General features: G+C 36.6%; 1 protein-coding gene across 2 annotated transcripts; it reads right to left on the reverse strand.

Moving 5' to 3' along the window:
- Window positions 1-2,051: 2,051 nt before the first annotated feature.
- Window positions 2,052-10,277, reverse strand: LOC141612225 (sister chromatid cohesion protein PDS5 homolog C-like). Of its 2 annotated transcripts, none has more exons than XM_074430959.1 (15): window positions 10,179-10,277; window positions 9,841-10,006; window positions 8,779-8,982; window positions 8,478-8,659; window positions 7,601-7,727; window positions 7,313-7,507; window positions 6,311-6,358; window positions 5,340-6,218; window positions 5,132-5,233; window positions 3,748-3,821; window positions 3,520-3,571; window positions 3,364-3,438; window positions 3,218-3,264; window positions 2,871-2,942; window positions 2,052-2,790 (listed from the first exon to the last, which is right to left on the reverse strand). In XM_074430959.1, the coding sequence occupies exons 2-15, from the start codon at window positions 9,940-9,942 to the stop codon at window positions 2,382-2,384; spliced, it is 2,568 nt and encodes an 855-aa protein (XP_074287060.1). In that variant the 5' UTR covers window positions 9,943-10,006; window positions 10,179-10,277; the 3' UTR covers window positions 2,052-2,381. The 2 variants fall into 2 exon arrangements, with proteins under 2 accessions (XP_074287060.1, XP_074287059.1); XM_074430958.1 differs by having other exon boundaries at window positions 5,340-6,239.
- Between the last annotated feature and the right edge of the window lie 2,172 nt (window positions 10,278-12,449).

Consider the following 12,449-nt stretch of genomic DNA (forward strand, 5'->3'; position numbering starts at 1 on the left):
GAGGGTTTTAGGGTTAAAAATGGCATTGGATTACTGTTAACGCACTATACGTACTCCCCTTTTAAGACACGAAATCAAACCGCTCGTTTAAATCCTCATACTAGACCACTCGGTCGAGTAGGGTTAAACTCACATCTCACTCGGTCCACGACTACTCGGTCGAGTAGACACACTCAGTCAAGTACTCACCTCTACTCGGCCGAGTGGTCAAAAAAGAAATCCAGAGTATTAAAGAAATGGTCCAAAGGATGATGGGTGTTGAGAGTTAACGAAAGATGCAATTATTCGGTGAGGATGGTATATAGGGCACTGGCGGGAGAAGGGACCGAGCAAGAGGAGCAATCGAATTGTACTAATGAAAAAAGGTTGTGGAATAAGATTTGGAAGATACGGGTCTTACCGTGTATCGAAGTTTTCTTCTGGCAGTTGTGTAATGAAGTCATTGCTACGAAACATAATATAGTCAGACGACTTAGTGGAATAGCGAATGGTTATCCCTTCTGTTTGTGCAATGTGGAGACTTTTCTCCATGTTGTACGGGGTTGTAATTAGGTGGGGGATTTCGGACGGGTTCGGATTGAAAGTGATGAAGGACGTTGGGTTTGAGCGAGTGAGAGAGTGGGTGGAGGCTATGTTGAGGGAGTCGGGGTTAAAGATTGTGTGGGATTGATGACGGGTTGTTAGGCGATATGGGAGATGCGTAATAAGGTCATATTCGAGGGAGTACGGTGGAGTTTGGAGGCGGTGTTGTGAAGGGTGGAGGAGCTTATCAATGAGATGAAATGAGCTGAGGCGGATGTGAGAGGGTTTGTGAGGAAGAGGCAGTAGGGTGGAGGAAGTCGCGGGTTTGATGGCACAAGATCAATGTTGATGTAGGGAGAATGGGGGGCGAAGGGATGGGACTAGGAGTGGTGTGTCGAGATGAAAAGGGGAGGGTGCAATGGGGAGTTACGGTATAAGAGTGTGGGGACTGTGATGTGGCGTTGCTAGAGGCGGAAACGATCTTACTACGGCTGAGTGAAGTGAGGGACAAGGAGCTGCAAAGAGTGGCGGTGGAGAGTGATTGTTTGAATGTGATCGAAGACTTGCGAAAGAAGAAGAGAGATAGAAGCGATTTATGTCTTATTTATGACGATATTTATGTTTTATGTTACGTTTTTTGAAGTAGCTGAATTTTCTTATGTTAGGAGATCGTCTAATAGAGTTGCTCATGAACTTGCCCATGTTCGACCATGCCACCATGGCATGTAGGTAGACGTAGTGGGGTCGATGTACATCTTCCAAACATTGACGATATTGTGTCGTTCAATTGTGTTAATACTATTTAAGCCCTTACGGATTTTCTTCCAAAAAAATACCTCACCTAGTGGTCCTACCCAACGTCCTGACTAAACCGGATAGTCTACAAAAAAAAAATCAACATCGTTCTGTCTAGGAACGGCAATACTCCCATGAACGAACACACTTTTTTTCAAAATACTGTGATTTAATCATCATTTTTTGTGCGAGGAGATCCATGTTACAAATATTGGTTCAACTAACGTACATGGAGTACATTGAATAAAAACCTAAGACACTAAAGTTATTATTTTTTTAAGATTTTTTAATAATGTGATTTAATCAAGGTCGCGTTTGGTTGCCCCTTTTAAATTATGGGAGTTCTAAAATCCCATGAATTAGAAAATTGCAACTTGTTTGGTTGCTCATTTTTTGGCATGATGTAGGAATTCTATTTTCCAAGGAGTTTCAAACTCCTCCATAATGGAGGAGTTGGATTACCTAGCCCCCCTAGGTAATTGCAAACTCCCGTGTAAATTGAACTCCTACATCAACAACCAAACGAATTTAGCTAATTCACGTGAATTTAATGTGGGAACTTAAATCCCATGAATTCGATATTCCGGTGGAATTGTATTCCAACGGGCAACCAAACGAGGCCCAAGTCTTGTCCATTTTTTTCTAAAACGGATCCAACTATTACCACATGGTGGTAATTAGATGACTTCCGTCTCAATCAAGAAATTGTGCAAGTAGCAATAGAACGCTAAATGAAAGGGAGGAAGCAAAGGCTATTATATAGACGAATGCAATTTTGAGTAAGAGCTTGACTCGCGAAGATTACAGAACACAATAACCGCAAGTAAAACATAGCAAAGATAACATCAGAGCTCTGTATCTACAAAATAGTCCCTAAACAAAAGCTAAACCAACTATGCACAATAAGCCTAAAGCTAAGAACACCTAACTATATTAACTGTGGTGATGATATACCGCCAATTAGGACCCATCATTTCCCTACTATTCCGAACAATAGATATACGACACACGGGCTAGTGGCATATCTGCAATCCAGCTCTACCAAAAGATAAGGACCATTTAAGTCATCGAACTTTTACACTCCTCTTTCTTTTATTCGAATTCTTTTGAGATTTTGGTGTACTCTGAGACTTCCCTTTTGACTTGTCGGGTTCAGGTGATTCATCTTCAGTGTCCTCATCCGCTGATGATGTACTTACTTTAACTTTCCCGCTAGTACTCGGATTGGATTTACCAACACTCTTCGGTGACTTACCCTTAGACTTGGCAGATGTGCCTTGCTTTGACTTGACATTGCCTTTGGGCGAGTCTTCATCATCTTTGGATTTTTTAGCAGATTTTGAGGTATCATCCGAAAACTTATTCCCAGATTTTGAAACTTTAGAAACAGACTTTCCGACTTTCTTTGACGCTTCCTCCTTGGCTTTCCCAGACTTCGGTGCAGATTTTGATTTGCTCGATGAAGCACCAGACCTGGCAACACAACAAAATATATGGACAATGTTTTGTCGTATTTCCAAAGAAGTGGAGTGAAGGTAGGATAAAGAACTTACAATTTAGTTGAGCTAGTCTTCCCTTGCTTAGCTCCTAGGTCTGCACTTGTTTTGCCTTTCTTACCTATTGGCCTGTAAATAACCAAATAAAGTACGCTTACATAAGAACAAAAATGGATTTGCACAAATTCATACTTTCAACGGCGAAAAAAACAGGCCACTTAAAAAACAAAAACTAATCCCTGTGTCCATGAATTTAGGGTGTCCATGTTATGATTAGTGACATGACATCTCAACAACTTCAAAATCAATATTTTATCAAAAAAATTAATTTTTAAGTAAGGGTAATAATTTCAAAGTGAGGGATGAGTAAAATATTCACAGAAAATCTAAAAGCCATAACTTACATTTCATCAGCAGACTCATCAGGACTCTCGCCATCACTTGCATGTACCTATGAGCAACAATGCATAAATTAACATCAGAACATGGCAAAAACAAATTACAGAGAAGTACACAGCCAAGAAGGCAAGAAGAAACTAGGGGAACATACTTCATGTTCACCAGCAAACTTCCATCTTTCGTTTTTGAGATTCAGCATTTCAACATCACCATCGTCATAAAAGACCTACAGGCAAGGTGAAACAACATCAGAACATGGCAACGACACTAATTTCAACCAAGAAACTGCAAAAAAAACTCCAGTTACCTTATGCTCCATTTCATCAGCATCGAAGGCTTTGACAACCCCTTTATAAAATCTACAAAAATAGGGTAACACATTGTAATATATAGATACAACTCATCAATTAAAGAAGTTAGATTGTAAATTGCAAGAACTGTAAAATAAACCCAATCTTGACGACAAATCGTAAAACCAATCTTAACCAATGATACGAAAACATTAGTCACGGGATAAAAATAATAGATAACTTACTTCCTGTCATCCGGCCACCAAACTTCAACCTTTGAACCAACCAATTCTGGACCATAAACCTTTTTTTGGTGTGCCTAAAGGTCAACAAGAAAAATGTTAAGAAAAATTAGGATAAAATTTTAAATCTAAAATTAATAAAACACAATCATGCATTCAGATTCAAGACTAAATAGTTTCCTATAATTTCTGACCTCTATTTCATTGTGTTCTTCCCATTTTGAAAAAAATAGTGATTTTTGTTTCACAGAGATTGAAATTATTATTTTCTTAGTTATGTATTTTGTTAATGTTGATATTGATTTTAGATGCCATATGGGCCTAATTATTACTGAGATTGAACTTTCCTTCAGAAATAAAGAAAATTACTCCCTCTGTCTCGGCCATTTCTTTACGTTTACTTTTTCACATTTGACAATGTACATTTTGTATCTTTATTTACATATTATTAAAAATTAAAATGTACTTATTAAGACGATTAAAAAAAGATCTCAAATGACTATATTTTATGTTATATATTAGAAATTATATTAGAGATTCTCTCCACCCATGAATAGTGCCAAAAAAGTAAATGTAAAGAAATGGGTGAGACGGAGGGAGTATGTGGGAATGTGGGATGAATTTTAATTCATGGAAAGAACATGAAGAAATGTAAAAGCCAGATGTTTGATCCAAAATAAATGAGAAATATTACTCACCCCATTTTTTTCATTTATCCCATTTGCCTTTTGTGTGGGAGAAATTAAAAAAAGGGGAGTAAAAAATTTGGAGGGAGTAGCAGACTATAAGACAAATTATCAGTGACAGAACAGCAAATGTCAGCTGTGAGGTGCCAAAAAGACCTTTCTAGCATATCACTGCCTACATATACGAAAGATAGCTGAAAATTAAGCAATCAAAAAGTGACGAGTCTACCAAAAAAAACTGTTACAGCCCCAGCAATTAGGCCAATGGATCAAAATATATTCAACAAACCTAGCAGGACTCAGAGTAACCTGATGTGAACACAACCATAGAACCTCATAGCTAAACAATTTGCTATCACAAGCAATCCCTATATACAAGTACCACAGAAGAACACGTATATATGATGGAACAAAAAGCTAGCGGCAAAAACCGGTTGCATGGACCAAGTGGACTACAACAGAAAAGAAACACACAAACATTAACCCCAAAAGATAATAAATAAAACAGGAAGAAGTTTTCAGATGAAGAGTTACAAAATCAGATAGCTCTTTTCACTCCAAATCAATCAATTTAAGACCAACCCATCACTGATCACAGGTACTTCGTAAGCTCAAGTTTAACTGAACACATAATAAATATGACAGAAAGGAACTGCATTTCAAATCAAATGTAGTAGGCAAAGATCAATATGTTTACATACTTTTTCTTCGCTTGGACGCTTCCTCTTTGAACTTGACTTCGCTGCTTCTTCCATAACATCTTTAGTCGCTTTTGGAGTGGGCTTGGGTATAGCAACGGTCTTCTGCAATAAGCACAAAATATGTTGAGAAACACAAGAGTAAGAAATTAGGCTAACTAATCGAAAATAACTTCTGAAGAAGATGTATACTAATGGCTCAAGAATGTACTTTTTTATCATCCTTGGCAGGAGTTTTTGAATGCTCCTTTGCTGGAGTGGCTTTAGTCTGTCCTCGTTTTTTCTTGTTAACACGTTGACTACCCCCAACTTCAGCCTCCTGGATCACCTCCTTAACTGAATTACCATCACCTTCCTTTTTTGTATCATTAGCGGAATCAGCTACTCTTTCTTCCTGGTCAGATGCAGCATGTTTGTTCAACGTGCTATCTAGACAAGTAGCTCCCTCAGAATCCTGCTGGGTGTCAGATTCCTTCTTACCATCAACATCACTAGCTGACTCGTTTTCTTGAATAGGATGCTCTTTCTTCTTTTCAAGTCCAGTTTTGTCAGAAAGGGTTTCATCAGCAAGGCTTCCAGTTGTTGAGGGCAGAGAAGGATCAACATGGGCATTGTCAGATGCAATTGGTGAGAGGATGGGCTCCTCCAACGATTTCTCATTATGGGCAGCCACTGTGGTTAGTGTGGTATCAGTGGCAGGATCCTCTTGATTTATATCATCAACATCCTTGGCATCATTTTCCTCATGCCCAGGTGTATCAATGACTTCACTTTTTCTATCAGACAAAATAGGTGCAAAGGATTTCGAGCTCTTAGTAGAATTAGATTTTCTCCCTTTTCTCCTGTTCGATTTTTGTGGCTTAGACTTTGGAGTTTCCTTTTCAGCAACACTTTCAACTTTAGTCTTGCTTGGCTCCGCTTTTTTATCCAGAGTATCATTATCGACTTCCATGGAGTTGCCACTGGTTACAGGAGTGTCTTCACTACCCTTCTTCAAGGCGCCATTACTCATAACAGTCTTAGGGGACCCAACAGTGCTTGGGCCAACTTCTTCAGAAGGAGGCGCATCTTCCATTGACTCCAGTGCTACCTGAGAAGCAAGGACGATTGCCTGAAAATTTTCATACAAGCAACACATTCTTAAGAATATATAAGTACTAGAAATAGAAACTGGAACCTTACCTCAACTGCCTTTTCTGAAGGTGCATTGAGCAAATCATTCGCATCAGCCTGATTAGGAAGAGAAGATTTAAATAAGTCAGTCTAAATGCAATATGCAAGGATAGCAGGTATAAACTGCCTATAACAAAGTGAAAAACTGGTACAATGTCACAGTGCCACCAGTCACAGAACTCATAGTTAAATAACTACATGGAATCTCAATTGATACACACATTCCAGAGACATTTATTACAGAGTAGCTCTATCGTAAGGACATAACTATGACGTAGAAAAATGCACATAAAAATAAGGGAAACAGAACAGTCAAAGATTCTAAGTGTTTCAATGATAATCCTATCACATTAAGAGACTAAAACACTGCCTTCTTAGTTGCTTCCATGACCATGAGCTTACAACCTAGATATCTTGTTAGTTAGTAGTTTCCATTAGTTTAGAAACATGATTTACAACTAGCATATGTATGTAGTTATGTACATTCATTTGGCTGTCAATATTAGCATCACATTAAGAGATAGCCATTATCTATTTGTAGTTTACTTTCTCCCTTAAAAGAGAACAGAGATTACAAAGTACAACATAAGTACGTATCGGTTTCCACGGAAAGATGGATTATATTGAAAAAAGGCACCCCATACGAGTTATGATGTTGACAATCAACATCACTATCAAATACTACACCAACTAGGCCTCTCTTTTTATTAAGAAAGAAACTACAAAAAAACGACTCTACAAACCTAGTCCAAGATCCCTACAACAGATTTCTTCCGGTTTCTCCAACCCCAATCCCACCACCGAAGGGGAAAGGGAAAAAAAATACAAATACAAATATTTAACATTACGACACCATATGCATATGCTAATAACTATGGGAGCATTAGTTACATATAGATGCAACAAGAAAACAATAAAAGCTAAAACGATTGTCTTGCAAAATAACCAAATTGCCAAACGTGAAAAGAAGTGCAATATTATCATATTAAGCATGCAAGGAGGATAAAATACCGAATTTTTGTTTGTAACATCATCAGTAGGCTCAACAGCTTCATCACCAGCTTGGCAAATATCTGCCACAGCCTTGCTATAATCATCTAAAGAAGCACCACTAGACCGCACAGCTGATAACAAGTAAGGTTTAACCTTACTAGCACAATTAGCAATCACTTTTTCCCCAAGCAGACGAGCAATAGGAAGAACTTCCTGAATAGGGGAAAAAACAATTACATAAGCAGGCAAGGGGAGAGGTTAAAACATGGCATAAGCAAATCTTCAGAGCTTTATAAGATACTAGACCTTGTCCTCTTTTTTAAGGATGTTTAAAATAGACGAAAGCAGATCTACAGATATAGCCTCACTTTCTTCCAAGACAAGGGTCATAATTGTTTCCATTGAAGTAAACACCCCCTCATGGTGATCATCCCTGAGAGTGAAAACAGAATCACTATAAGAATAACTGGCCATTTGAACTTTGAAGACATGATTGCAGCAAAAATCATATAGATACTTCTCAAGGAAGTATCCTATAATTAAATATGCATATATGAAAACGAACGCCAAGACATAGATTAAGATTCTATCAACCAAAACATACAAGAGTAGAAAACAAAAGAGACGGGTCTTCTAAACGCAAAAGTTCAAAAAAACTACCTGGTATGTACCAGAATAAACTACATGTAGAACAATTGAAATTTGGAGGTCAAAAGAACTGTTATACCGAAGACAGATGAAATAACAACGGGTATCCATCTAAGATACCCACTCAAAACAGACTCTGGGGAACTAGTGCAGCCTCAAGCTGACAAGTCTCTGAAGCATATTAGACAACTCTGATCTCATTCGGTCACACACAATAGACCTAAGACAATAGAAGCCACTATGGAAAGGTGCGAGAGTCTAAGATAGAAGCAAACAGAAATAATTAACAAGAACAATATGAGGAAGCAACTTATGATCTCAGAGGGGAAGTAGCTCAACAGAAACAGCAAAAAATAGCATTGGTTGTAAAATGCAGATACTATCACATGAACTACACAAAAAGGTGTAGAAATCAGAGCCGAAAGTCGTACAACCAAGATGATCAAACATACTTTGATAGTACACTCAGTCAGGCAGACAGATGGTATTGTAGATAAAGAGAGAAAGAGAAGATATCAGCACAAATATGATGTACCTTATTGTTCTAAGGAAATGCCTGAACATTTCAACTATTAAATCATCACATTCAAGATCCAGCATCACAACACATGATCTGACTCTTGCCAAAGTCTCAAGTATAGAGATCCTCTTGATGTATGAACGGCTTGATTTATCATCCAGCTTCTCAAAACATGATACAATCAAATGAAACACCTCCTGGTAAAGATATATAAGCTTATTAATGGCCACGACATTAATAAGCATAACTAAACGAACACACTTATAAGCTTATATCAATAATTGAGAGCTGAGTAGAAAATAGAGTCGTCTAAAACCTTCATCTCATCATCGGCATATGGTGCGTCTGGGGCTGTAATCCTAGTTATCTCACTGATGCATGAAGCCACAGCAACTTTGACGTCAGTGTCTGAATGTCTCAAAAGCTCTTCAGCGATCAACGCTTTTGTTGAAGGAGAGAGTGCTTCCCTCATTGACTCTGATGGTGACTGCTCCACGCCTAGAAGCAAGCTTTCCACCAGCTACAAGAAATCAAGAAAAACTACTAAATCAAAAGTTATACCTGATGTGGCTGAAGAAGAAATATGCATCACTGCTTGATAAAAGAGACGGGTTACGTTCAAATGTATTAAATCTAACACACACAGACATAAAATGAACAAGAGAAGAGAAGAGCTAAGCATCTTGTAAACCATCAGAACAGAAGTGAAGAACAGAGACTGTATTAAACAAATTCAAACATCAACATACAACAGCACAAGACATCAATTATACTTGTATGTTCAACTTAAAATTGAAACACAAAATATGCATTTGGATTAGTTATGCCGTCAAAAAATTATACTGGCACCACTAATCAAGTCAATGATACTCAAACACCTGTAAAACACTGTCACGATAGCAACTGATAACTACAAACATTAGCGAAAAGGATTACATCTAAATTATCACTCACGGTCCTAACAGAACCTAAAAAATTCACGATAACTAGGCTCTACAAAGCCACAGTAGGAGCGTCATTTCAAATTAACTCAGCAGCGTGCTAGACTCGCGTTTTGGAATCAACAGCCGGCATCACTTTCTCAACTGCTAACATCACATACATACAATCATTACACCTCATAAGAAACACAGGGTAATTCAAGACGCTTTTATACATAATTACGCTGCGCTAGAGAAGAAGATGTCGAAGACAATGTTAAAATACAGAAATTGCTTAGTACCAGTGGAGAAACACAGCATAACATTCATAAAGAAACCTAAAGTTACGTTCTTCAAAATTCCGCGCATGCAACATAATAATCAAGCAAACATTCAAACTCTGTGAATTTCGCCGAAAACTGTCAAAAAAATAACAGAAAAAACATATGAATGCTTACATTAAGAGATTCAAGTAACTCGGAAGTTAACGAAGGAGGAGAAAGAAGCTTGTTTCCAGCATCTAACAACTGTTTCTCTAACTCAATTTCGGACATCTCCATCGTTGATAATTCTCGAACTTGAACGAAATTGTTCTGCAGATCTCTCAATTGTTCGTCGGAAACCCTAGAAAATCCCCCAAATTACATAAAATCGATAAAAACACAGAATATTAGACAGAAATATAATATAATATAATAATAGATTAAAATTAAATTAAAAAAATAGAAGTAGTATGAATGAAAGGAGTGAGCGGGAGAAATTGGAAGTTGAATTTTGGGGGAACAATGGTGTTTACCTCTTGTTTTCGGGATGGATAAATTATCGGGTTTTGTTTCCGTTGGGAGAGGAAAGAGCGAGAGAGTGGGAGGTTAATTTATTACGCATAAACTGTAAGTTGAGACGGTCTTCTACCATAGGAAGTTAAAACAAGTCAACAACTATAAACTAGACGGTCTTTTATCATCGATCAACCCCATTAATCAAATCACTTTAATTCCAACTTAATTTAGAAATTTAGCATTAATATTGATTTCGCTGATGATTTAAATATACTCCGTAAAACTAAAAGTAAACAAAAGTGTGCATTGCCACTTTTCCACATTTTTTTTTCAATTTTTCTTTTTTTTTTTTAACGTATTTTGATTGTTTTATTTTATTTTTTTAAATAAGAAATTTTAATAATCCATACAAGCACAATTGAGCTCATTGCTTAACTTGGCCAAATTGTCTAATCCCAAATCGATTTATTATACTAACTACAATACATAAGTTAATATAAATCAACAAGATCATTCTATTAGAGATTTAGAGCAACTCCAATGGATAGCTACAATCTCTTGTAGCTTGGATTTCCGTCTCAATTTTTAAACAACCTTGCTTTCCGGCTACAACGTCGTTTAGTGGTAAACTACAATACCATGTAGCTTGTATGGGTCACACAAGTTAAATTACTATTCTAACTTTAATTTTATTCAATTTTTACACTATATTATTCAAAGCATTCAATTTCAAGCATGTAGCTTGTGTAAGCTACATTAGCTTTCAAGCATACATTACTTTTTCTTCCCCAATGGTTATGTTGTAACTAGGTAATTTATGTAAATTGTAAGCAGGTCCAAAAATTGTACCATTGGAGTTGCTCTTACTTTCATGCTGGATAACTTCACACGCTTAAATTAATAAAACACTAGTTTTCTTGCCCGTGCGTTGCACGGATACTAAAATAATGTATGATAAATTTCACAATAAAATGGAATATAGACATATAGTACATCGTTCATGTCTAAGATTTTATGTATGCCGTATGACCAACAAATAATTCCTGATAACATAATATTGACATAAGAATAAAAGTGTGTTTTTTTTAGGAAAATAAAACAAATATGAAGTTTATATATATGATACTTGGACTGATAGTTTTTGGATTTTGTTCATTAATACTTGTTTGTTTTTCAATTGGCCAAGGAAAACAATAATATCTACTCTGCATAATGAACCAATTATGCAACAAATCTCCTTCTTTCGAATAACAACCATAATTTAATCATTGTTAAATCAAATTGTAATTATGTAAAAACATTTAGAAGTAGTTAGAATGTTATATCTCCCGGTCAAACTATAAAAGTACGTTTGAATGTGAACCAAATTCCGACACAATACTACATGGCTAGGGGTCACTTATGACTTTGCCCCCCCCTTCTCTATAGCAATAGTCTTGGCCCCCATATTCTCATTTGAAACAAAATCTTTCACGCAGACCCCTATTTTTCTTCCCTATTTATACACATGATCTAAAACAATCTCATCCCTTGAAAGATCGATCCTTGTCTCCGAAACATATCTCAAATTTATCCAACCAAGTGAAAAACTAAACCCCTACTTCTAGAAAAATCCAACATCCAATGGAAACTAACCCTTGCTCTCGACAATGTTGTTTTTTTAGGAAAATAAAACCAATATGAAGTTTATATATGTGATACTTGGGACTGAGAGTTTTCAGATTTTGTTCATTAATACCTGTTTGTTTTTCAATTAGTCAAGAAAAATAATAATATTTACTTTGCACAATCAACTCAATAATGGAACAAATTTCCTTCTTTAGAATAACAATCATAATTTAATCATTATTGGGTCAAATGGTAGTTACGTAAAAACATTTACATGTAGTTAAATGTCATATCTTCCGATCAAACTATAGACGTGCCTTTAAATGTGAACCAAATTCCAACGCAATACTACATGGCTGAGGCTGCTTATGACACCCCCTTATAACAATAGTCTTGCCCTTCATCTTCCCATTTAAAACAAAATCCTTCACCTGCCCTCTATTTTTCTTCCCTATTTACACACATTATCTAAAACAATCTCATCGCTTGAAAGATCGATCCTTATCTTCGAAACTTCTCTCAAATTTATCCAACCAAGTGAAAAACTAAACCCCTCCTTTTAAAAAAAATCCACAATCCAATGGAAACTAACCCTTGCTCTTGACAATGTTGTTAGAATTAAGATTTTACTTTAATTTGGATTGATGGGGTCAAGATTAAGTTTATCAGTATGATCTTTT

Source organism: Silene latifolia, chromosome 11, assembly GCF_048544455.1.
Source record: "Silene latifolia isolate original U9 population chromosome 11, ASM4854445v1, whole genome shotgun sequence".
Lineage (NCBI taxonomy): Eukaryota > Viridiplantae > Streptophyta > Magnoliopsida > Caryophyllales > Caryophyllaceae > Silene > Silene latifolia.

Coding starts and splice junctions, on each gene's coding strand:
- LOC141612225 (XM_074430958.1), bottom strand. CDS start 9,942: ATGGAGATGTCCGAAATTGAGTTAGAGAAACAGTTGTTAGATGCTGGA. Junction 8,983..9,840: donor AGTTACTTGAATCTCTTAAT/GTAAGCATTCAT, acceptor GATTTCTTGTAG/CTGGTGGAAAGCTTGCTTCT. Junction 5,234..5,339: donor CTGCCAAGGATGATAAAAAA/GTACATTCTTGA, acceptor TGCTTATTGCAG/AAGACCGTTGCTATACCCAA.